The sequence below is a fragment of the Copidosoma floridanum genome, unplaced genomic scaffold (genome assembly GCF_036245765.1).
Source record: "Copidosoma floridanum isolate Cflo_tuat_1 unplaced genomic scaffold, Cflo_Japanese_pri ptg000009l, whole genome shotgun sequence".
Lineage (NCBI taxonomy): Eukaryota > Metazoa > Arthropoda > Insecta > Hymenoptera > Encyrtidae > Copidosoma > Copidosoma floridanum.
In genome coordinates, this window is record NW_028321886.1 from 3,190,313 (window position 1) to 3,217,295 (window position 26,983).

The 26,983-nt window shown below is 38.9% G+C and overlaps 1 protein-coding gene across 3 annotated transcripts in view; it reads left to right on the forward strand.

The window, feature by feature from the left end:
* Atg16 (Autophagy-related 16) overlaps positions 1-22,625 on the forward strand; it is a 324,538-nt gene extending 301,913 nt beyond the window's left edge. The window contains exons 9-13 of one of the 3 annotated variants that reach the window (XM_089589364.1): positions 5,661-5,781; positions 11,463-11,642; positions 11,813-11,897; positions 12,474-12,620; positions 22,385-22,625. In XM_089589364.1, the coding sequence (XP_089445490.1) occupies positions 5,661-5,781; positions 11,463-11,642; positions 11,813-11,897; positions 12,474-12,620; positions 22,385-22,523 (672 nt within the window). In that variant the 3' untranslated portion in view covers positions 22,524-22,625. The remainder of the gene's footprint in view (positions 1-5,660; positions 5,782-11,462; positions 11,643-11,812; positions 11,898-12,473; positions 12,621-22,384) is intronic. The other 2 variants (XM_089589365.1, XM_089589366.1) reach the window with 2 other exon arrangements.
* Positions 22,626-26,983: the final 4,358 nt, after the last annotated feature.

Below are 26,983 nucleotides of genomic sequence, written 5' to 3' on the forward strand. Positions count from 1 at the left end.
AACGCATGAACTACATTTGTTACCAAAAAAAAGAAATAATGTACTTACAACGTACATAACATTTTATGAATAAAAAATTTGAATCTTTTTTTGAACCTGTGTATAGGTTTTCTGTATGATATTTTGTCCTAATTGAATAATACTGTTTAAACAAAGTTGGTTGCCGTAGACAAACTTTTTTCTTCGTGTATTCAACAGTACACGGCACAAAAAGGGTTTGAATAATCATGTTCAGAGAGTTGGTTTTTTACAATTAAAATAATTTGTGTAAAATATTGAACTCATAATTTATAATTAATGTTAGGATTAAATTTTTTTTTTTCTTATAAAACAATTGAGTAGTTATACTTTCTACTGTGACGAAAATAAATGGAAAACTTGTAAAATAGTCGTTCATAAACAGTGAGGAGCAAGAGATTGTTTCATGTCATTTAATAACGATAGATTTTTATAGGTTTTAAACTTGTAGACATTAACATCTTTAATCTTTACTAAACTCAAGCTTCACTAAAACATAACATTTTTTATCTCAGGGTTGACATTTGTAGATATAATAATGTATGGAAGGCGTATGTGAGAAATTACCACAATAATAACCTTTGAGTATATTTACAATATACAATTACAATTAGAAATCCCTCGAGAAATCTGATAAAAATAAACTTTGGTAAAAAATGTTCCGTTTCGTTGATGCAACTCGACCTTCTTTTCATTTTTCTCAAGGACAATTGGAAAGTTAATGTAAAAATAAAATTTTTTTTTTTTTTTTTTTTTCTGAAAACATCTCATATATTTTCTTAAAAAGTGCACACTCACCAGAGGAAATTTGTGCCTTTTATACTTTTTTGCCTATTTCTTCCAAACTCATTGAAAGCCTGAATATATATATACCAAAAGATTAAAAGCAAGGGGTTGAGAGAGAGAGAGAGCAAGAGTCAAGTAGCATTCCAGCCACACGAGTGTATTTTAATGACTTTTCTTTCATTATTCGGGTGTTATAAGCGAGAAAAAAATAAAAACCTTGTCGAGCACTGTCTAACTAACCCACTCGAGTTCTACTTGTGTCAAACACCTCTAGTTAATTCTAACGGCGTGAAGTGGTACAGCAACCAATTTCTTGCAAGGCTCACGAGCGTTAATAAATGCAATCCTGTAAGCTGTCCGGGGCAGCTTGTCTCTCGACGAGAGAGAGATGAAAAAATCGGCCGTAGACTAACGGATTGCGAGTTTCATTACGCATTAGTAGCACATTAAAGTAAAAGAAACGTACATGGCAATTAATTAATTTGAATCCAGCTCAGCGAAATTCCTTGATTCATCGTGATGCTTGTTGTTAAACTTTCCTACCGACCGGTATGTGCTTCTCGGGGGTTTAGCGGAGAAAAAATTTCTTTGCGCGAAACTTGTCCTCTGCGCCTCCTGTATCGCGAATAAATTCATCAGATTACGTGTACAGTCGAACTCCGTTAACACTGCTGGTGCTGCCACAGAAAAGATATGTAGACAAAACTTCTCTGAGTACCAAGCCGTGCGTGACTCGGTGCTGCTCGATGATATCTCCAAATGCTTGGCTCACTATGGTGATAATGTATAATAGCCATCGTTATTTGTTCGAGTGTGGAATTCGCCTCGCACATACTTGACATAAGTTGGGGGCGCATATTACGCGAAGAGATTTCCAGAGGGGAAACTATCTCCCCTCCCCCGCACACCCGCGCTTTCGTGGCACTTAATTCATTTTTCCTCTCCCCTGATGTCGGTCTCGCGTTGTTTCGTCTATCGTTCACACCGGAATTGCGAAATCCCGGGATCCAGCCTGCGATCCTCATGCGGTCGCACACGCATTCCTGAGAAACATTACTGCCGCTTTACTGTCACTGACTGTCATACACACGCTCAGCTCGGCTCCTCCGACTCATCGTCTTTCTTTTCTCACTGCGCGTTGTGCTTTTTTTTAAATTTATTGGACGCAATTGCATGAAACAGCTCCATAAAGCAGGAATACGTTTTCCCTTCGCTGCTGTTGTTGTTGCGTCCGTTGGCCGGATGTGGGGTGCACGAAGACGGCTAAAAAGCCAGTTTATGCTTTTACGCGCACCTGTACCTGGTTGATGGTGTATATTTGGCCGTACACTGCCTTTGGGTCGTGTCTTAATAAAATTGTCGCCCGAAGCTGGGGTGCCACTCCAACTCGACTATTTTCTTTCTCGACTCTAAAATTTTAGTCTAAAGAGATGTTTAAAAAAAAAAAAATAATAAAATAAAAAAATAAGGTTGTTCATTACAACTCGAGAAAAATGTTATATGTACCCCCTAAATGACCAATTTTTCCGATGAATAAGTTCTGAGTCTTGAAAAAAATACATCTAATGAATTTATTAATTTCCAGTAACATCACCGTTCAAAAATTTAAGATTTACGTACAATTGAGAAAAGCTGCGAATATTCGAGGACGTCAACTTTTCGTTTGAAATAATTAAAAAATAAATATATTATTTCAGATTAACTAGAGTTTTTTTGCCTCCAGCTTCTTATCCGCCTCTTTCGTAGAAAACATTTTAAAACTTCCTGAAAACACTGTGCTAAAAAACGTACGTGTGTACCTAATTATTACAACTCTCATATTACACGTAGGGAAAAGGCGTGTACCGCGCGAAGATTCAAAAACTTTGCGTTTTTACCTTGCCCCTCCATTGTTTTCTGTGTACGCATAATTTATATTTTTTTTTTTTACAGCTCATGTTGTACAATTAATGTTCATAAACTGCTGGTGGTTACAAGCTATTATTTCCGTGTCAATCCGTTATCATGATTATTATTATTTACACTCGAAGGTGAGCGCGAAGCTGTGCTGAATGTGGAGGGTTGGACGGAGCGAGAACAAGTGAAGGTTAAATTATAATCTTGTTACTACCGAAGCGATGCATTGTATGGTAGGACAGGACACGCATAGCGCACTTTTGAAAAATTGTGTTCTCGGAAGTCTTGCTCGATTTGTTGGCGCGAGAATATTTAAACGACCGACAAAGCGAGAAGGTACAGCGAATAAAACTCAATTCAAGTCGAATTTCTCTTATTCTTTCTTGTCGTAAAAAACTCAGAGCAGGTCTCGAGTATGGAGGATCATTATTTTACTGTTCTCGCGAGATGCAAAGACGGACAATGTGCAATGATAAAATTATTGATTTTAAATGGTAACGAACAGTGATTGGATATGATTTGTGTTATTTGCTCATCGATTAAAAAATATCAATCCATAACTTGAATGCTCAACACGATAAAGGCTGGCACCTTCCTCTGTTTAACTCCCTGTCTCTCGAGCACACTTCCTAGTAAAGTTTGAGAGTCGCTACGTTATGTGTTACCCGAAAGGGCAAACTTATCGTCTCGAGCGAAAAACTTGCAAGTCTTGTGTGTTTTAGTGTGTGTGAGCGTATGTGTGTGTGGGGGTGGGGGTTAGTCTTTACTTGCTCTCTCTCTCTTTGTCTGTGTATTTACGCTGCTTCTACATTATGTGCACCTGCAACGTTTATTTCTTTTCTCCAACTTTCAGGCCATTAACTAAAAGTAAGGCGACACTTTTCTTTTCTCTTTGGCAATTTACTAGTTTTTATTTTTGGTGTATTGATTTTGTCTTCAAAATTTTGAATTACTTTTTGACACTTACTCCATGTATTTTGTAACGAGATAATAAGAAGTCGTTGTTGCAATTTTTCTTTATAAGACCATTTTAGAAGGTAATAGTTTATTGCTGTAAAATTTGCTAAATTATGATAATTATCATCCCGTTGAAACTCATATTTTTTATATAATATAAAAAGAAATGGCACTTACAATTGGCACAATTGTCCTTTTAAACTCGATAATTTTTAAATCAATTTACTGTGAGAAATATTGTCATCCAATTTGCAACTAATTAATTATTCTGAAAGACTTTGATTAAAAAAGTGTATTATTTAAATGAATACATAATTACAAAGCTCATTGCCGTAAAGGGAATTAGTATTCTATAAATAACCAACTCGCTCTGTTGAATCGATGGAAAAAAAAAAAAAAAAAAAAAATCTTTCGACTCACGTTTTCGGAAATTTTTGTCATTGTATCTTTTTCTCGTTTCATTTGACCCCGAGTCTCTTGGATGAAAATCATTTTCCAAAGAAATAAACCAGTTTCTCAGATATACGCTTATCAAAAGAGTAGGGATACACGTAAAATTAACTGCTTTTCTCGTAGAAGGCAGCAACAGCACAGCAGCAGGAAGACGTGATCGCGAATTTTTTGTTGAACTCGCTTTGCCAGGCTTCACGTAAAAGATATATATATGTATATATCTCGGTGCAACAACTTTATTATGAAGTGCTGTTAGAGCGCTCTTGAGTTCTGGGCGCGCTGAGCATTAATAACGAGGACGCGCGATAGCCACCACCCACTGTGCCCTGCGCTATCAATAAGCGCATACATGCCGTGTGTGTGCGCGTGTGTGTGTTTGCACATCCCACACATTTACATATACATTTACAAAATGTATAAGCTGGGCGCCATTTCAGTACCTTTACTGCACTCGTGAAGAGCTGCACATAGTCGAGCCACACTCGTGCATGTGTGTATATGCACTAAAGTCGTCAATGACAATGTGAATGGTTGGAGGATATCCTGCGAGCGGTAGTCGGCATCAATTTTTCTTTTGCATTTTCTTTCTTTTCCTCGTATTATCGAAAAGTCGTTAAATTCTCGACCATATCAGCCGATTATTAATGAACTCGAAAGGTTAATAAATTATTTATAAACGTGTTCGCATGCACTGCCAATGATTTATTCACTTCTATAATTTATGTGAGCAAAATTAGTTGGATACTTGTATATATCATAGGCAGTGGTATTAACTACGTTTGAAAAAATTTCTGCTAATATGTCGCTCGTGTATTTACATGCATTAATATAAGCAATCGTAGTGGGTTTAAAGATGTTTTCTCGAGAAAGTATGTGCAATTCCACATTGAGATTCCAATAAGCATCCCTCCAAAATAAAGCAATAAAAAATTCTTTAAGCACATCTTTCGGATGAAGGTTTTTATTTTTCACATGCCTCTCGAAACATTCAGGAAATTCATGAATATCAATTGATTGAGCTTTTTTAGAGTTTTTTAAAGTTTTACGATTTACCTCGACCTTGCCTTCGAAAAATTATCACCAAAAGGCAAAAAATGCTCTTGGTATTTGTAAAGAACGCCTGTTTTTTTAAATTTGGTGAATTCTTAATTTTAAAACTGAGGGGCTCACATAATTTGAGAAATTGATTATTTATACAGCAAAAATCTCCAAAAATTTGGAAACAGTAGAACAAGTAGGTATATTTATACTGGATTAAAACCGAATTTAAATTTAAAAAAGATAAGTTATTGAATTTTTCTTACAACTAACAATTTCTATAGTACCCAAATATTTAATACAGAAAATTAAAAAAAAATGTTTAAAAAAGCACAATGATTTTTTATTTTTGTACTTAGTGAATTGGTTTGTTGTTATATTTACGTTGTGCACGACAAAGTGCGAAATTCGAATATTTCTCATTAAAAAAAAAAACAAAGAAATGTGCTAAAGAAAGTTAATATATAAAAAAAAAGTATAACCTTTGCGGGCGTGTTTTATCTTTGTTGCAGCACACTTTAACGGGTCATTGTGCGAAGGTGATGGCAGCCAAGTTCTTAGGTGAGCCGTCGAAGGTGGTCACCGGAAGTCACGATCGCACTCTCAAGATCTGGGATCTTCGTAGCCGGGCATGTGAGTTTTACATTACATCACTTTCACTTACACTATGTTCTCTCTTTCTTTCTTTTATTTCAAGGTGGGTGGGACCAAAAATTTTTTTTTGTTAATATTTTTTTTCAATAGTTTTATTTTACTGAATAATGGTTAATTTCACTGTCACAAAAATCTAATACGCTGCTGTAGACCTTTCATGCCTGACAATATGGTGTTTTAAAAAGGACTAGCTTCAACTGGTATTCTTATATCGATGGTTGAAGTAAAACTTGTGTAAAAGACTAATTAGCATTTATACAAGGATAAATCAACGAAATAACTAACGACGACAAATAATCCGTTGATAGCGTGTTAAAAGGCCCTAAAAACAACACATGGTACAAAAGCATCACGTTATCTGGAATCGTGAAAGTCGTCGAAACGAGCATGCTCGTACATATGTGGGCGCAATTGTTACGATAATTGTTCGCAATTACGCGTCATCGTGTTGCACTCCCTCCCGCTGCTATGACTCTTTCTCTTTCTGTGCAGGGACGACGCTAATTTGGCCAGTTGCCCTCTCGGGCGACCGAAATATCATTAGACGAACAAAATACATGTACAAGCTTTGCTCCACGAGTACCGTTGTGCTTTTATTCTCTCTCTATCTCTTATACAATTACATTTCCACATTACTCTCATTAATCGCTGAATAATTAGGCACCTCTTCCCTCCACCAGTCCGGGGAGCTTGAATATTTCAAGATAATAATGTAAATGCCAACGAAATTTGCATCTACGTCATTCATATGTATACGTGTTTTTTATGCAGTTTGCTGTAGCAGTGGTGTTGCTGATATCATAACACTCGTAGCACTTGACGGCATGATTAATTGAACTTTGCACTCATTGCTCGCGTGTTTCAAGTCCTACTGCATGCAAAGTGTAGGGTCATATTGTTATCGTAGTTTCGTTATTTTTGCGAAATTGTCCGATGCATGCCAGTATACAATGCTCTTGACTTTTGACCAAACGCAAACAATAATTAAGAGATCCTGTTGATGAAAAATCTTCGTTGCGATTCATTAGTGTGGCCGATCGCTATATGTTTCATAAAAGCTGATTACAATATTATTCATCAACTTCGAAAATTTTACTTTTAATTTATTACGTTCAAGTGGATGCACGTTTTCAATGTTATTAAGTTGATTAAATTATAAAATATAGTTTAAAATACTTGGGCAGTACCTATTTTTATGAATAAAAATTTTTTTAAAAAAGAATAATAATTATAATGCATAGTGTACTTGTAAACTGCCTTTGATTTTTTATTCGATTTTATTCGATTTCCGGAAAAATCCTTCCAGCACAGAGCTATGTTGACCAGGACATTTAAAAAACTCGTCACAATTTGTCACAGAGATATAGAACGTCTCTTATCACCGTGACAAACGCTCAGAGAAATGACAATGAGTTATAGGTTTAAAAACAAGATAAACCTGCAGAAGCAAAACTTTGAGGTTGACAAGGAAATATCGACAAATCTGCTTCTCCAAAATCTTTACGGAGCTATCGGAGATTTATAAGTTTAGTACAGAAGTTTTGTCCTCCGAAAACTTTCTATCTGCTGATTATTTTTTAAGCAAGAAGTGATTGTCTTTCTAATAATGACTTTACTAGCTATCTAAATTAATCCTTAAAAATAATTTTTGATTCAATAAAAAGGCATATAAATTTGGTAAATGCGTGAAAATTCATGTTTAATGTTGTTATACAGGTTAGGTATTGGTCGGGCACTGGTCCTCGAGAATTACTAAACGATTCAAATTCAAAAAATAAAAAAGTAATAATTTGAATGGTAATGTAATAAAATTTAGTACTGCACGTAACATAAAACTCGAGTACAAATGAAATAATTACTTGGCGTTTCGTTCGGGGTTTAGCGAATACACGTACATCAGAGACAATAGTTAATACAAATTTACAAGTTGGGGGCGGTGTATATATCATTGCTCCAGTAAAATAGTAGTCGGAGAAGTACGCACTTTCACGGGCCACTGTGCGTATATATATACCTTAATCGCCTCACCCTAGAAATGGGCACAAAACTGCAAGGGAAATGTAATTCCTTCGCAGTAAAAATTTTAACTGCTCAAATGATTTCTGAGTAGAGAAACCAAAGAGAAAGACGGTACAAAAGCCTCCGTGTGCGCTGTGATTTTTCTGCGCAGAAGCTGAAGAAAAATAAAAGTAAAAAGCAACAAAGGAGCGAAGAGTACAATAACGCGGTGTTGAATCGCCTCGTCGTCGACGGGTCGTGATCGAATTATTATTCGCGGAGTCATCATAACTATACGGATACGAATAGATGACTATATACTCTCCCGTACCGAGCGAGTTGTGAGTTTTTCAGATCCCCCTGCCCGTGAAAAGTCGTTGGCGGAGTAGAGGTTTTAGGTCGCGCTCTGAATCGAATTTTTGGCAGGTAACTTCTTACCACACCCACCGGCCCATGCTGAACAAGTAATTAGTTCCAAAGATTGGATGGTCTGATTCTTTTTTTTTTCTCTCTCTCTCTTCTTTGTTCCCCTTCAACTGCCTACGACGAAACTCAATTAAGTATACCAATCCTCTTTGCGGTGTATATATACGTAATTCGGGGCGAAAGGGAGCAAAACAAGGGGAGCAGAAGGCAAAAGTCATTTGGATATTTCGTTCAACGTCTTATGCATTCCTTCTCGTTCTCCATTGTGCTCGATTTGACAAACTTTAATTGAAAACAGCCATCACCCGGACTTGGTTTTAGTTTGCCTGCCGATGCCGTTGGGTTACTTCGATTTGCGGATTCTTTTGTCTCCTTACTATCGTAGACAACGCGAGCCGAAAAAAAAGAGAGAGAGATAATTAAAAGAAGTCTATTTATCGATCCCTACCAGCCCAATATATTTTCCGTGGCACGACAAAATTCAAGCGCCGCCTTTTCATACATCGTCGAGTCCCTGACATTCCTAACAGAGTCAGAAAGACGCTTCCTGCTTGTGAAAAATTATATTGCCAAACAGAGTCCTCTTTTTCCCCCTTCGCTTTTTTAGCAATATCGTACATCCATACGTAAATACATGTATACGTACGACCCGTGTGGGTATACCTATTTTAAGAGGATGCCCGTACTCGAGTACACGCATATATATATACGGCACAGTCCTGGGATCAATTGAATTTCGTAACGGTACCACGTGAATAATTGAAATCGATCTCGATGCCTCCCCCTATCTTACCCCTCCGTACTCGCTCGCATCCAATTCCCGATGACGCGACTTGAATATGTATATGTACACCCACGTATATATATTATGTGGCCGAGAGCGCGGCTAAGTGACAAGCTGCTCATCCGCATACAGCCGTCGACGTCGAAGCTACTGCCATTTCTCTCCGCCCCCCCCCTTTTTCTTCCCCCTTGCCTCGTTGCTCGACCATTTTCCCACGGAATAAACAAAATTACTTTGAACAATGACAAACACAAAATGAAGGACATGCTCCTTACCGCTGATTGTACAAGTACGCGCGACGTGTCGATTTTTCGCGGTTGGTCCCCCTCCTCCCTTTTGATTTTGCCTAACATCTGTACCTTGTGTAAAAAAAAAAAAAAAAAAAAAAAAACAGTAATTTGCTCTCTTACACCGACTCTAAGTAATTTTACATCGTCACCTCTCGCCCGATATAAGTATACTTTACAGCGCGGAGAAGGTGTATACAATTGTGTAATTACGTATCGAAGGTGGAGGTGAACAAATCACATAAGTTTGTAGTGTAGAGATCAAGGACATTCTTCGCATGAACGCCCTGGGCGTGTAACTTATATATACGTTGTAATATTAGATCCTGCAATAACCCCGAGGCGGCTCTTGAAACATTAATGTTTTGCCTTCGATATATCGAGCGCGTCGAGACACGACGCTACATCATATCGTACGAAAACGATCGTCGTTTTGTGAAAAACGATTTTGACCGATCTCGGGATAAATTATTAGCTCGACAGATAACATCGAGCCAACAAACTCGAGAATGTACGTTGGCACGACGCTAAACTACAAACGCGCGTTGATATCAGGGATGTCGGGCTTATAAGCGCGTATGTATATTATATACTTTATCATCCGTAATCGAGATCGTCAAAGGCAGAGATCACTCGAGAATAACAAGTTTGAGCTGCTGGAGTATCGTATACGTACGTTGCGCTAAATGAAAAAGTTTGAGAGGTTGGAGAAAAGCGAGCGCGTATATGTATGAAATCGAAAAGCCGTATAAAACTATCGGCAAGCCGATCTCTCGTTCGCTCGGTTAGGGAGAAATACGTATACTTTTGCGCACCGGGAGAAAAAGATAATAAAAGAGTGTAAAAAGAAAGTTTAAGTGACAACGGCTTCATCGACAGGAGCGATAAGGGGAGTCGAGTTTTATGCGCGCACTTGCATAATGCCCCTCGCTCCTTGAAAATGGGTCTCTGAGGTGAAGAGCGCACACGTTGTGTAGTATAATAACGGCCACGTGGCAGATTAGATAGCCGGGAAAGGCGACGCGTTGCAGGAGAACATATACTTGCACAAAGCTCAATGGACTGCGAATGACGAAACAAATATTCCTTCGCACTTGGTCTCTTTTATACGTGTGTGTGTGTGTGTGTGTATTTCATGGGTTTCCTTTTCGCAACCTCCCGTTCCTCCCGAGGAAGTTCCCTTGCTTTTCCTCGATCCGCTCTTTCTTTGATTTAACAAAGTACATGCAACCAAGGGCCAACTAGCCATTGGCTACGCGAATCTTTACAACGCGATCGCGCAAAATACTGGCGTTTGTACGGCCCGAGTCTCGTAATTTGCCCGCCTTGCGAGAGCCTTCGGTTTCCGGGTTGCTCGCGCTCTTTATCTCTCTGTATAATACTTATACTTAATTTTATTTTCCCCATACATGCTATCATATCACACTGTTAATATTGATTATTTCAGCGCTTGTCGTGACGAAAAATTGTAAAATTAATCTAGTACTTGATTTTCGAGAGCCATCGCAGACGTGGCTTGTCACGAGGCTCAAGTAAATTTCATTTTCTTACATTTTCACGCGCGGAAGCTCTGCATTGTACTGTTGATCGTGTGCTCGTGTTATGGGAGATTTTCCGCGTGACATCGTCGTTGACCGGTACGCGACTAAAGCGCGCCTGTCCAACTGCTTACCCGTCCTGCACGCCTACATGGCGCACGGCCTTTTACTCGACTTGCGTGGATGATATATATGATGGTCCGAGCGCTCGTGGTGGTCCAAACTCCTCGGACCCAATATCCGAACAACAAATTACCTGCTGTGGTGTACCGTTGTTTCGAGCACCGGTAGGAATGCGCGCAATCGGCGTCGGTTGATGTTTACGCATATCACCCGCGGCGCTTAGATCGATCGGATCTGTCGCAACGCTGTTTGAGAAAAGGCTTTCTTTTCCGAAACGCTCGAAACGAGGCCTGTAAGTGAAAAAAAAAAGTTGGTATTCCGTTGGCATAATGTTATAGTCCTTTCTCTCTCCTGAACTACAGTGATATCCATCTCGATCTACGATTTTCTCGGTTTACATTATAAATGATGATATTTGTTTATTTTATCTGAGATCGCATTAATTCTTATTTATTTATTTTTTTTTTTTTTCACCCATGACTTGTGTTTTGGATTGCTTCGCAGGTATAGAGACTAAGTTCACGGGCTCGAGTTGCAACGATCTCGTTACTTCGGACGGTTCGGGCTCGACGATAATTAGCGGCCATTTCGACAAGACAATACGATTTTGGGACACGAGAACGGAGTCCGGGTCAAACGACATAGTGCTTCAAGGGAAAATCACCTCTCTCGACCTGTCCAGAGGTGAGCTTTGAAAAATCATTGTCTTTGCGAAATATTGCAACCCCGAGCGCGTGGTGCATCTTTTTAAATAAAAATCCCTCGTGTTGTTACGCGAACTCATACAAAAAAAATGAAATAATACAAAATGGTAATTAACGAGCCATTGGTGTGTGTTGCTTGTCTGTTTACAGATGCCAATTATCTTTTGAGTTGCGTCAGGGACGACACGTTACAACTTCTCGATCTGCGCATGAAAATGATCGTGGTATCGTTTAGGTAAGTCAGTGGTGTACATAATTTATAAGTGCATTCAATAAATTATTTGGAAAGAAATGCAGAAAAATATCCATTGGTGATTTTCGTGTTAAAAAACATGCGTATCTAAAAGCAAGGAAGCGTAAAAGTACATGCGATGCGAACGGTGGTCGTCAAACACGAGCTCTCGTATGTAAGTGTCGTCCGACTCTTTGTGAGGAAAATAATGGAGACATCAAAGGTTTTGATTAAAAATTTCATAATGGAATTTTTTCGTGTGGTTCGAGCTTAACAAATAAAGGCGACGCTACTCTTATCGAGCAACATATTAATTACTATATGCTCGTCCATGGCCTTTTTTGTCGTGTGCGAATTCTTTGTCAACAATTTTTCAATCTTATCGATCCGCGTTTTTACTCAACAACACAACATTGACTCTTTTCTATCAACTGTAATTAAAAACTAAAAAAAAAAAACATTCTTGCGATCAGTTTGAATTGTATTCATAAAGTTGTAAGGTTCATGTAAGTTGACTAATACGGAGGCAAGCTGGTCAAAACATGTTTTTTTAATTTTCCAATGTAACTCAATTTTCAGTGCTGACGGTTTCAAAGTTGGATGTGACTGGACGAGAGCAACTTTCAGCCCAGACGGACAGTACGCAGCTGTTGGTTCCTCCGATGGCTCCATTTTTGTCTGGTCAATACCGACGAACAAAATCGAGGCAGTACTCAAAGATCACACGTGAGTGAATAAAATGCACCATTAATCGTTACACCGTCCTTTAGTAATTAAAACTATTTGGTTTTAAAAATTGATAAAAATATAATTTTTTAAATTCAAAAAAAACTCTTAGCTTAATGAAATGTGAAAATATTTGATGAGTAAATCAACAAAAGAAATAAAAAATCTCATCAAAAACGTCAATTACACGTTTTTGCCCATGAAATGGCCGCGTTACAATATTAACGAGTTCTCATAGAAAATTACACTTGTGTAGGTATCCATGTGCCATTTGTTAAAACTCTTTTTTTATTGAAACGCAAACCAGGGATTTAAATATCATTTATTAACTTTACTTTGAAAGAAACTCCCGTCGATAGTAGTAGTACCCTGCATACTCCTGTAATATTAATGAGCCAGCTTATGCGGTATTATAATAAGTACTCAGTGGTTTTTCACTTCCTCCTTGTTTCGCCGAAAATTAAATTCAAACAAACACACAGACTGTTGTTGTTCATTCGAAAATTCACAAACCAATTAATCGCTCAGGTAGGTATTGTTGCCTTCATTGAAACATTTTTCATATTTTATTTCGAAATTACAACAGTACAAAATTGTTGTCTTTCGCCAGATGTGATACCGTATTACACTTGAAAACGAACAATATTTTTCAAAGTGAAAAAAAAAAAAAAAAAAAGATAAAACAAATGGTGTGCCACCAAAATCGAGTTTGGATTTGGAGAGTGGCGTGCGATATGGCCAGATTTATGGGAGCGCCCGAACTCGCGAGCTTATACTTATCGCACCGGCGCCTCTCGTGCCGGCGTAACTGTCACCCTTCCAAAGATGAAGCTCTCGCAAAGCTGTTTTTGATCGCTTTGGGACGATCGCCCTACAGGTACCTAATACGCTCCTCGCTCTAGTACTCTTCTTTCTACCTTTTGAAGCTCGCGATATTGAAAAACCAGAACTACTTCTCTGGTTCCTACTGACAATCATTTTTTTTTTTTTTTTTTTTTTTTTTTTTTTTTTTTTTTTTTTTTTTTTTTTTTTTTTTTTTTTTTTTTTTTTTTTTTTCAAAAAATGACGCAGGTACAATCTTTCCGAGGTCCTGTAAGACAAAAAGCTGCACGACATGGGTAGGACAAAATTATAACTTGTGATGATCATTTTTTTCCCCTCGAAAGAAATAAAACAGTAGCGAGCATATATTATACCCTCGTCGCCGCATCCCCTTATCAGTATCCCTAGAAAATTTCGAGTAGGTGCTTGGCTCACAAACACACACCTGGATTGAAATTTCAATTTAATCAGCCGTCCTCCCGAAATTGGTTTTGAAAATAGTTTAACTCTCGTGTGGAGGGTTTTAGTTAGAAGAAAAGCCATCACGGAAGAGCAGCGGGAGTAGAGGGTGGATCGGCGGAGGCGTTTAACTTGCGGCGTTCGCAACCCTCCTCCCCCAACCCTTCCGCCGCTAGCTACTTCCAATAATTAACCGACAAGGCCAGGCTATTATCTTTTGTTTTCCCCGTTACGTCGGCGCTCGTTTTAATGAATTTTCCCCGTTGAGCGTCGGTGCTAACGCTCGAGAGAAAAATAAAGGGGCGGGGGAGGGCTGATAGCCAAGAGGCGAAACTGGGGTGATGAAAAAAAAAATAAAAAAAAAAAATACGCACTGAAAACTGTGGTGGGGAGGAAAAAAAAAAACAGTATAGGTAACGGTGTGTACGCGAGACGACTGGCCGGGCGTATCGAAAAAATGTCTCGTGCACCAGTCACGTATAAATACTCACACGCGCCCGAGCGCTCACTGTTATTATTATTTGACCCCAACAGACTGGTCAGCTCCTATTTTCTCCTCCAATAGCACTGCTTCGGAATTAGTGATTCGCTCATTTATTTCTACTTTCCTTTTTTAAATAAATATCATATATGTACTCTTTCACCCTTTCTACGTACACGACCAGGGGTCTGATGTGGATCTTCGATAAATTGTGATCGTGTTCGAGATTTACTGTCGCATTACCTGCAGTAAACACATTAAAATTAATTGACAGTTACATCCAAACTCGATCACGGCTATCAAAGTGAAAAATGATATTTCAGATGCGTGTATTCACATGTAAAATTCTGCACATTCATTTTGTTCCGACTGAGCTATAGTTGCGATGAGTTGCACAGTCAGTCGTCGGGAGCAATAGAGCTTTTCGTTTTAAGAATTTTCATTTCACCTTTATTGGTGACGCTGCTCGTAAAATTCACGCAGAATTTCCAATTAAATGAACATTGGTTTCATACTCGCGGGTATACGAAATACGAATGTATAATTAAATTTTCCAACTGCACAGCTTTACCTATAACATCTGGACGATTATTACAACGAAGAATTTCATTTATCGCGAGCAGAAACAACCTCGGACGGTAGGTATGCTCGCTTCGTTTTTTTTTTTCCAGAGACCAAAATGTACTTATATAGTCGAGAAAATTGCGATCGTTTAATTGTAATGACACAGAAACACACGTACAGGAGTTTGGCGCGTTGTATTATTCACTCAATGAATAAAGCAAGAGAACAATGAAATGTGATTTACAGAAAAAGCAATCGCTTTATTTGCTGCTAATTAAAACGTTGGGTATGGTAATGTACTCCCACGTACAGTATATAGTGCTGATCAGCCATTCCATTAATAACTTAGAGCGCGAGAGAGCACTGTGATTGCGAACGTCTTGGCAGGAATTTCATTAATACGGATCGCAACTCGATAGTCACACGTATATATATATGTATACCGTTCACTCGGAGCAACGCAGCACCGGGAAAACGATCGTTCCTCTTTCCCTCAAAAGGGACGAGTGAGCTCGCGAGACAGAGGTAAAGCCGAGACCTCGCGTGATCCGGCCAAAGCCACAGGTCAATCACGAGGATATCGGCTTCGCCTGCAGACGAGTAATAAAAATTTATTTCGCTAGCTGTGCGCCTTCTCGTATATCGCGGGAGTAACAAAAGTCGCGGCGACGAATGAATCGCAAAATTGATTGATTTCGATCAAATTACCCACGGAAGCTCGGATTTTCCACTACGAGGCAATCTTTCGAGCTCCCTTATACCGAAAGGTAATTCCGTGTCCTTCGCTGTTTTTTTCTTTTTTTTTTCCCCTCCGTTTCATTTGTTTCCCTCAAATGACAAATTAATCTACCGGCCAAGTACTATTGAAATCGTGCCAGAGCTTGGATGATCCCAACAGGCAATTTCGCGAGGGACTTTACAAGCGTGACCGATCGGACAAGTACTGGCAAAAGACTCTGTTGAAATTTGATTATCGGATCGGTACTACTTAGGTGTCGGCCCTACAAAGGAAGACAGCCGGAGGAGCACAAAGCAATAACCTCCCCAACTCCCGTTTTTTTTTTCTCTTCACCCTAGGATTAAATCTCGTTGTCGCCATCCACATCAGCCCCGAGCGACGAAATGCTACTTCTCGCGAGCTATATATTGTGCCCCGTTTGTCTTTGTCTCTCCGTTGTAAAGTAGGGTTGATGGGTGGGAGGTACAGCTTCAATAGGCTCTGGTTCTGATTGTAGCTCAATCTCGAAGGGCCACTTTTTACTCTCTCTCCCTCGAAGTAGCCCAGAGTAGGTCCCTGCATCGGTTGCGTTTTTCCTGGAATCGGAGATCGCGGCTTGAATCGGAATGCCTCTAAAACTTGGATCCAACATGTCGTTTGACTTTGATCGGGTATTCAATTAACGCTCAGGTATTTTCCGCACGGCTTTGTCCACTGGACGACATTTCATCCGTTTCATCTTTCAAGTTGGCATCGCGACAAAGTACACCTCCTTTTGGATTTCTTGCGGTAAATATGAGGCAAAACAATTGAAAAGTAATCACGAGATTATATATACATGTTGGTGCGGTATCTTCATGACCCATTATGAAATCGTGGCAGGATTTTTTCGCAAAGCCGTACAACTAACAGAGCACCTTTGCGCGCAAGTTTAGCATTAAGAACTCGCTCAGCGGTGGTATAGGTAGTTCATGGGAGACGATTAAGGACTGTTTCCTGTTCGCGTAGGCAGGTAGCGGCGATGCAAACACGATAAGAGACAGTAGGAAGGGAAATAGCCGATGACGAGGAAAGCATAATGTAACGTGGGGATTCTCATGGTGCCAGGTTTGTGTATCCGGGGCTTGCGCTGGCCTTTTACTTTTTCAACTGGCGTTACTGCTGCCGGCAAATAAATGTACGCTCGTTGTGGTTGATATAAATCTTCGGCTCTCCCGCAGCTTTGCTGATGCCAATCAACTGAATTCTCATGAAGACAGCCACGGTTTATATAATACATTGATGTATATGTATTCACTTGTTACGTAGGTATATAGCTACGTTTACATATATATATATACACACAAACACATGGCTCTCGTCTTGAAAGAAACATTAGCGTCACCCGTGAAATAAGATAATTACGCTTGGCGCGCCCCAGTGAGCTCTTCTTATCAAGCGGGCGCTCGCGCTTGCGTTAAATAATTCACCGTCGATCCGTCAGTCGAGGGAGCACGTCGTGCGATCAAAGCAAGTGGGCACGCATCGCATCGAGGTAGCGTTGAATCAGGAGATTTCGAAACTTGTTAATGGCTCACAAGTGCCTGAGGATGGACCGCCTTTCGATCATCGATGGATCATTTCTTTAGTTTTTTTTTCTTTTCCAAATCAATTTTCTTATAACTCCCAGATTGATCTTGTAGAGAAGGGGAATGAAAATAAAAGGAATGTTTGTACGTAACTGCAGTGGATGAAAAAAAAGTAGTCGTTGAAGTTAAATAACAAACTTTTTTCTGCAGCTCGCTGTTTTTTTATTGAAAATTGACGAGTGCCGAGTTTTTCTAATAGTACGGAAAAAAAGTGTTGATTTTCGAGATATCAAAGAACTGGTTTACCAAAACGAATGTGAAAATATTTTTCAATCACTTAAAAAGAACGGACCGGGCCTTGGTACTCCTGTTGCGCAATAAACTAAAAGTTTACAATTTTTTTTTTTTTGTCCATTTGTAACAGCCGCGTAACATACTCAAAAGCTCGACTTGATGGATACGTGAATGTGAATTGTTTTTCTGAAAATTCTTGATGTTTATCAAGTACCTCGTATTAAAAAATTCCACAGTTTTGGCAATCAAAGAGAAAATTCCAAGTATCTTCCACCAACTAAAATTGCGATTGAAACTTTATATTTCAAACGCCTCTGTAGCGTGGTCCATAAAAAAAAAAAAAAAAAAAAAAAAAAAAAAAAAAAAAAAAAAAAAAAAAAAAAAAAATGTGAATAGAACAGGTAACCGCCTGAAGGCAAAAAGTCCAGCAGCAGCCACTTTAAACAATCAATATAAAAGAGAAAACTCGCTCGCGACGTACACAACCCGGTAAAACTTTTGCAGTGGCGCGCGTTGTAGGCTTTGCGGTCAAGTGACACGATTTCCGTACATTGGTCGTACGAGAGGGTGGACGGGGGGGATCCAATGAACACAACACCACCCTCCGTCCCTCTCTCAGTTTCCGGCCTCGCGTGCATCACCCATTAAATGCGCCCTCGCGCGTAATCCGGTAGGTACCGCAGTCGAGGGCTCTTATCTCCCGTCGCTGTAACTAGTCGTCTAATTATGCTCGCGGTGAGTTTTGCGCTGACGCGGGTGGTCCCGTATAAGCTGCGATATTCGGCTTACGTCAACGGAAGCTCCGTCCTTCGGCTAAATAAGCAAAGCGTCCGCCAAACTTTGCGGATTCCTATAACTAGGACAGGGAGGACGAACGCCGGGAGTTGGTCGTGCATGGGATGAGTACATGGAAACGTCGACAGCCTTTTCGACGTACCTATAATTACGATTGAAAAAACAATCGCAACCCTCGCCCTTACCGAGAAGTGCAAGATTAATGCATAAATGGGTCCTTCAACCATTTTGTGGATTAAATAACAATTTCCTTTTACTACTATTTATTAACATGGCGTGCTATTATGGTATTGGCCGTTAAATATTTATGTACCAATGCACTTTTACAAATTACGAATAAAAAGAACGCAATGTGATATCCGCATGGATGTATATACATATATACGTTGTTGAGGTTGGATCCTTGTTTGCTTGGTCAAGCTTTGTGGGCCGAGATATCGAATCCGTGCAGAGCAAACCTTCAATTTAAGCAAGGCAAACAACAATCCATCAGCCAAATCATGCATTATTAGGTTCCAACGACCACTTTCGATATGTCATTATCTAGTACCTACTTTAGACGATTCTTGATAGATTACCATACAGTCGCATATAATAAAACAGTTATAAGCTATATGTTTATTAGAGTACTTTTTGTTTGCGACAGTTTAGTAGCATAGTAGTATTGTAGATTAGTCACTTCAGCCGTTATTCACAAGGTTCCTCAGTAGTGCTCTACGTATTTTCACCATAGCAAAAATTGTGACCACACATCGTATGAATCGTCTAAGTTTGTATGAAACAAATTTTATACTCAATTTTAGGCCGATTCGGATATTTTACATTGGCTATGGATTCATAAATCGGCTGAATTTTCCCTGTAAAACCTAATTTAATTATATGATAAAAAAAAAGGTGAAAAAACCGCACGAGCAACGCGATAAGGAATTTGAATGTCACAATTTTGGCCGATGATCGCTTGAACGGCATAAAAAAATAGAGCCGATGCACCGTCCCAGTTCGCGTCGCTCGCGCCTATCTTCTCCACAAAACGTTATCACCCAACGTATTATCCTCGCGAGGAAGGAAATGATCTCGCTTGGAACTACATATACACGCCTTTTCTTATCCGCGTGCAAGCTCCGCTTTAAATCTATGTTGGAGATGTACCTACATAGGGACGATTGGGAAAAGTTTAGCCCGTGTTTGCTTTTTTTGAGTATGTGGAGTAAAAAAAGGAGCAAAGACAATGTCCAACTTTGTTGAAAAAAAAAAAAAAAAAAAAAAAAAAATCTTAACGCTGATTGAAAAAATCACGTTCGACGATCAAGCGAATCAAATAACTTTTTCCAACGCAACACGGATAAAGCAAGCACGGCATCTTTGATTTACCATATCCGATTCTGCTCCGGGCTCCCATTAGACTGCTGTTGCTTCTGGGCGCGCGTTTCGCTATGTAACGTACAAAAAAAAAAAAAAAAAAAAAACAATCTTCCAACACGCCTGCGGTAAGAAGTATGTATTTGCTCTCACTCGACATTAATTTCGTAATTATACGGTACAATTTTCCGCTGAGTAAACAAGATAATTCGTCGGCGTCGTCGTTGAAATTGCAAGAGAGACGACGGCGGCGACAAAAAAGAAGATCGGAGAAGAAAGTGTAGACCCATGGGTATATAAATATATAAATACACGTTGCGCGATCAATTGTATCATATTAAAGATCCACATAGCCAAGTATCGTGGAACTTTGTCGGGGAAAGATGAAGCGACGACTCGCGTTGTGGGCGGTTCCTTATCGGCGATTCTCGAGCGCGCGTCTCGTGTTTCGTTACACACCGGCTACTCCCGAGCGCGCACTCAAGGGTAATGGACAGCTGTTGTTGCGGGCCACGGGGAAAAAAAAAAAAAAAAAAACAAGTGCCGAGTCACCGCTGGGTAATAAAAATCCGTTTTCCCGCGCGGTGTCGGCAGCGGCTGTGGTCACGTCTCCACACAGGTATACACACCCACAAGGCACGGACCACGTAGATCAATTAAGCATTCGAGGAACACCCGAACTGCTCCTGTATCGACTCGTTGCCCGAGAAACGCCCTTTTGCGCCTGTATTGCTGTACCGCTGATGTTGGTACAGCGACACGCGTAGTTGCTGTGTATACGAGTAGTCCCTGCTACTGTTATGCTGATGCTGTTACCCCCCCGGGCAAGGGCCGAAAATGCATTCCACCCGGCGGTCCTGAAAGGGAGGGTCCTGGATGGCGCAACCCGAGCGTCCTTTGCTCCCCTATACGGTTCCGGCTTCTCGGAATCGCGCGCCGAGTAATTTTCATTAAAGTGCCCATTGTCGCTCTCCGCGGCGCATCCTTGCTGCAATGTCAGTCCACCGCCCTCTGGCATTCGGATATCATCATCATCATCATCATCGTTTCCCACTCCTTTCATTATTCCAAGGGTGTGAAGCGCGTGTTTGCGGAATGCGCGCGAGTCGGAGATATGCTATTTAGGTGAGCGATGTTTTTTCATCTTACTGCGGTACCGGTAAACTCGGTTGGGGGGGGGGGGGGAGATGGAAAGAGTGGAGGTGACTTTAAGCTTGAGGACAAAATTACCTTGTGGGTTACCAGAGTACGTCGAAAGTAATGATTTTTCATTCAACAGTTTGTTTCTTTTTACGATTTTTCGTTGCTTGACAACTACGTACAAGACATATCCTGTAGATAACACGGGCAACGAGCGAAAATTCATTTGTGCTTGTGCAACCGCAACGTTGCGGTTAACACGAGGCAAACTAAAATCGAAATTAAGATATATAGCTGTATCACCGATAACTATCTTTTTGTTACGGGTTAATTAAACTGTTCGGTTGGAAAGATACAAACTTTGACAGTGATCGGTGTATTATATAAATTCCTCATTGAATGCACCCTGATAAGTGTAACGGTAAAGCGTTGAAAATCATCATTTTGATCATGCGGAAAATCTTTTTTCTACAGTTTAACAAAGTTTCGTAACGTATCAGAAAAGGTTATCAATATTGTGGTGTCCATTGTTGGCTTAATCATTGGGAGACGAGCAGAATAAACTTCGTGTTTTACTAATTTGCAAAAGGCATTTTTGTATAATAAAGCATACGTGTTACAAGAAGATGTAAAAATCGTTGGGAGAGGTATAGTTACTCTGTCAATAGGATATCTTTAAAAAGATGTCTGCATTCCGGATGAACGTGTTTTTATTTTATTTGTTTGACTCGTGGTCGTTTGCGGTTTTGGAAACTTGAACGCATATGAAGTATAGACCGCTAAAAATTTACTTTGACTGACACAAATAACAATGCCAACGTAACGTGAGAACAGCTTGAGAAACAACGCGATAATAATTGGCCAACTGCATCGTGCTTACACGCTCGGTTAGGTTTATTTGTACTCGAGCCTTTGTCTTTCGTCACGCGATCTTCGGTAGAATAACAACACATCTGCTTCGAGGCTTTCGTTGAAACATTGTACAAGCCAACCAATTGTGATTATTTATTGAATGGATGAAATAACCAGAGGATTGCACGTTTCGGATGCACCAAAGAATGCATTCATGAAATTTTAAGAAAAATATTTAATTATTTACGTTTGCGAATGATATTTTATTTACGTATAAACGTTGATATTTATGAATTTTAAACTTAAGCAAGTTTATTAGACGAAATTTGTGGTTTTGAGTTCCGTAGTTGTTTAATTATTAGATTTGTTGTTCCGAATAGACGTTATAAATCAAACTATATTGTGAGCTTAAACTGCAAACTATATTCCCTCGTTTCCTCCCTTGCAATGTGTATGCAGATCAATACCATAAGTTCAAGAGTAGGTCACGTAGTATGTAAATTAGATGTCGGGCAATATTATAGCTTTGCAACATATCGAACACACTAAAATGTTTGTATATATTATACTTGATAAAAATGTATCGTAAAGTTTTTGCTGTTGTTTTGTTAGTTATTAAACAATAATTTCAAAAAATTTGCCATTATTACTTGAAGCCTCGACTTGAAGCACAAAGTGTGGTTTAAATGTATTGAAAAAAATTGATGGGAAGAAAAAAAATGAATGTTATTCATCGAAGATATTTTTGTTGCAGAGATATCGTCACTGCTGTTTCTTGGTATCCACATGGCACTTACCTAGCCTCGGTGGACAAAGCCAAGTGGGCTAGTGTTTGGGGTGACCATGTCTGACAAGAGGAGCTTCCTGAAACAGTTACCATAGTGGAGTAACTTTTCAGGACTCATGAGGAAGGAAAAAAGTATACCGTTGTTTTTTATTATTATTATTATTATTATTATTATTATTATTATTATTATTATTATTGTTTTAATCATCATTATTTTCATCACCACCAGCATTACTATTACTCCTATGCACACGTCCATCCAATATTTTGTTAATACTTACCGTTTGAATTTACTCCCGATTGTTTTAATGCCATTCAAGCTAAACAGTCTGTGATCACAACAAATATCATCGTGTGTTCGTTTAGTTTTTTTTCTCTCTTTTTGAAGATATAACTTTTTAGCAATACTTTTATATTTGTCTTGTATTCATGTTTTAATTGTTAAATAATTCTTAAAGCGTCAAAAGTCAGTTCTGTTGCACAAGTTATATTCTAAATTTTTATACGAATTGCAACATTGATGTATTTTATTATGCAAAAGCACTTTGGTACCAATGTTGAGTACCACCTGCCAAGTGTAAGAAAAAAATTTTCTAGTTTATTGTAAAAAAAAAAAAAAAAAAAAAAAATACCTAGGAATATAATGTGAATCAACTTGATATGAAAAAAATTTGCTAACAATTATACCTAGGTAACATACTGAAGTATTTCAGTCTACATTTTATACGAAACAGAAAGCACAATGAATTTTGGCAATGTGCTGAATTGATAAGTTCAGAAATGTATTATTTACATTGCAAATATTACAATATTGAACAATATTGTTGGATCATAGATTTGTGCAAAGAAATAAAGCACATAGATCAGGCACTCTCAGCATGTATATAAAAAAAAAATAAATAAATAAAGTAAGTTGACAGTGAAATTTTCAAGCTCCTGAATCAGTTGAAGCTGATTGTGATAGCTAACGTAAGAAAATCATGTATATGTATGGATATTTTTTCAAAACAGTACAAAGTTCGTAAAAAAAGCCTATTGTTGCTGTTACTCTGGATTTTGTGGCTTGTACTTTTCACTGATTTTTTTCTACAAGATAAGCACAATTCATATTTTGGAGGGTATGGAATTCATTGTTCAAAGCATAATTTTTTCACGTTTCATTCAATTATGTTATTGTTTGATTCAAATACTTTTAATCTTAAGTTTTTCGTAACACAGTATCTCGTCTTGGCAAGTACAATAACAATAAAGTTGTCATTTCAGAGAAAAATTATGACACTATTTTAATGAAAGGATAAACAATAGGACAATTTACTTCTTCATGTAGTATACCTACAATTTAGTACTTGAATAAAAAAAAAAACGACAGATTTTTTGGATGTGAAAAACAGAGTAATAAAATTGATTGCAATGAAAGATAATAACTCAATTCTTGGTAGAAATGGCTAGTGTCTCATTCTTAATGGAAAAAGTTAATATCTAAATGGTGCACTTATATAAATTTAATTAAATACCAAATTTTGCGAAAACATTATTTGAAACTGAAACAAAATTATCTTTATAAGAAGGCAAATTAGTATTAGAATTTATTTAATGACAAATAGTCATAAGAATAAAAGTACAAATTGATTTTTCTTCTACCTAAGACAAACCTTTATTGACCAAAAATTAAGATACTAACTTTTACTACTTAAAAAATGAGATGTATACTACCTTCTTCTAATAAGGCATCGAGTTAAAACGAGTTAATCATACGATTGTTTTATATATACATATACATTATTATATATTTGTATCTGATTTATGTACAAAAATAAATATTTCGTCACAATTAAATAAATCGCTTATTTTCGCAGTGAAATATTACAAAGATCTGTAATGTAATTTTTTATATTCGCATCGTTATTGATTGGCACAAGAGGGTAACCTGTAAAAAAGGGGAGTGAACTGGTCTTTTGTATCCTGTTTTCGAGAGGTTATAGTGTTAAAACCTCGCAAATTCATGGTCTTTTCGTAAAATATGACATTTATACAGTCGCCAGTGAAGCTGCTTCTTTTTTATTTATGGAAGATCCTTTAAGACGAGGAGACGTAGAACCAAGGACTAAATTGAATTTTTGTCATATCATCTGATGACATGTATGGTATGTTGTTTTCTCGGATCTAGAGTGCAAATATTAAATTTAACCTTCAAGTGAATAAATTCGTATCACAGTAAATAAATTACAAACAATCGAAACGGAGTTCCACAATTCTCGTCTTAACAAGGATCCCAAGGTATCCTGCGTGGATCTTAAGCGTAAGGTTTTACGTAATGTTGTTTACAATGTTTGTATTCTGTAAATATATTGAATAAACTGCAACTGTATTTTCTACCGAAAAAAAAAGAAAAAGTAATTGAAAACTTTTTATTTGAAAATCCCAAAACCCTCACATGGACGACTCGAGGAGAGAAAAGCGCCGTCTGTTCCGGTAGTTCAAAAAACCTTTCTGGGTTATTTTTCCACTCTAGGGAAAGGTGAAAATTTAAGGAATATCCGTAATCAGGAGTAATATAAAAAACCAACAAAAATGACAAATAATTGGAACAGTTATAGTGATTGCAAGCGATGTTTTTATAAGTTGATAACGGAGACGTACTCTCATGAGTAAGGCAAACCCATTTGCGTGTGAGCATAACAGCATCGAGTCAAACTCGCTTCGGTAACTTTCTTCGTTTTATGTGCAAGTATTCATATGTGACCGAGGATTGCCGGTAGCAGTGTATGCTATGAACGAGCGCGCCTCAACTCTCACGTCACGTGTATATAGTTATGCACTTTGAATGCCATTCGACAGTTGCCGCTATAGTTTCGGAAATTCAGTGCGTGGGGGGTGACGGAAGGTTAACTCGTTCTCTCCCTCTTTGTATCCTTTGCATGTGAAGACTGAATTCAAACAACTCGAGGGTGGAGAACCAGCCGACTGTCGCGGAGTATAGTGCACCTTATTTTCCTCCTCCACGACTCCCTGCCCCGTTAGAAACTTTCTATTTTCCCTCGTCTTTATCGCCCCTATACTACACACCAGCCCGTCACCTTTTCGTTGAAAAGTTACGGAAATACAAATACTCTCTTTTCGGTATGTTCTTCCCGCTTATTTTTTCACGCTTCAGCGCGCGCGCATGCATGTATATACGTATACTTTGACACGAGTTGTGTGCGCACGCAGTGAAAAGGAAATTTCCGGGTGCATATACATATAAAACCTACGGAAAGGTATAACAACCCTGTTTCGTATGACTCGAGAAAAATACCCTGTTTCTCTCGAATAAACACAACAATATTATCTTTTTCCACTTTCTTTTCCTTTATTGTCACTGTGGCAAACAACGTCAAGTTCACTATAGGGAGCACCCAAATTTTCGTTTGTTTGTATACCTCGTATTGTTGATTAACTTTTTTGCTAGTAAGTTATGAAGAAAAAAAAAAAAAAAGCATTTGGTGGGGCGTTGGTGTATCTGTCAGAAAGCACATCTGAAGTAATACCATGTATCATTCGATAGCCGAACGGAAGAAGGACAAAGGGGAGTTACACTCGGTTGGCACCAAAATTAAAAGTTCACGATCGAGCGCACATCCCTTTTATTTCACCAAACGGACACTCTCTCGCACTTTGAACGCAAAATAATGTGGGGGAAAAAAATTATCCATGGGGCGTCTCGAGCGATTAGCCTTGCACTCGATTGCCTCCGTTTTAATTAATGTCAGTGCCACAAGTGTCTCGGTCTCGCCCTTCCTTCGCCTAAGTCTCTTGGTGGAAGCAAGGGAAGAGGAAAAGGAGAACTGCTCTCGGAAGCTCGCTGACCGCAAGCCGGTGATTGGCAGTTGGCCCCTTGGAGCCAAGGGTGCGAAAGAGGGAGAGCGCGGCCGTTGATGCTTCTATACCACTATTGCTCTCAAGCTCGGGAATCCCGCAAGACCCTAAGAGGCAACTTGCCTCCTCCGTCTGTCCTATAGCTCTTCCAACCCTTGTCCCCTCGGTCGCGTGTTATCTCGACCCGAGCACCGTCCTCTTGAGCTGCTACCTCCTATGACTCCTCTTCTACTTCTTCTTGCATTTCCGACGCCTTCTTTTGTTTTTTCTCCCCACCCCCCCCCTCTCCCCTTTCTCTTTGCTCTTGGCACCGATTGCGAATTCTTCATTCCACCCCGGAGCCCCTCGCATATATATATACGCGTCCGTCCGAACTCTTTCTCCCGCCGCTCGTCAACTCTCGCGAGTGTCTGCTTAATTTCTTCCTCTAGGTCGGAAAAAGGATAGAGATAGAGAAGAACCGAAGAATCTCAAAGTGTCAAACTACCGCTCGCGCGATTCCTGCTATTTCCTCGAGAAACGTCCCGGAGATAATGGGATGGCTCCCCCAACCACCCGCGGGCTGAAAAATTTCATTTCGACCAAGTAAACAATCGTGGGTTTTTCGACACTACCTTTTATTGAAAATAAAATTTAAAAAAAAATCGAAAAGCTTGCAGAGTACAGATA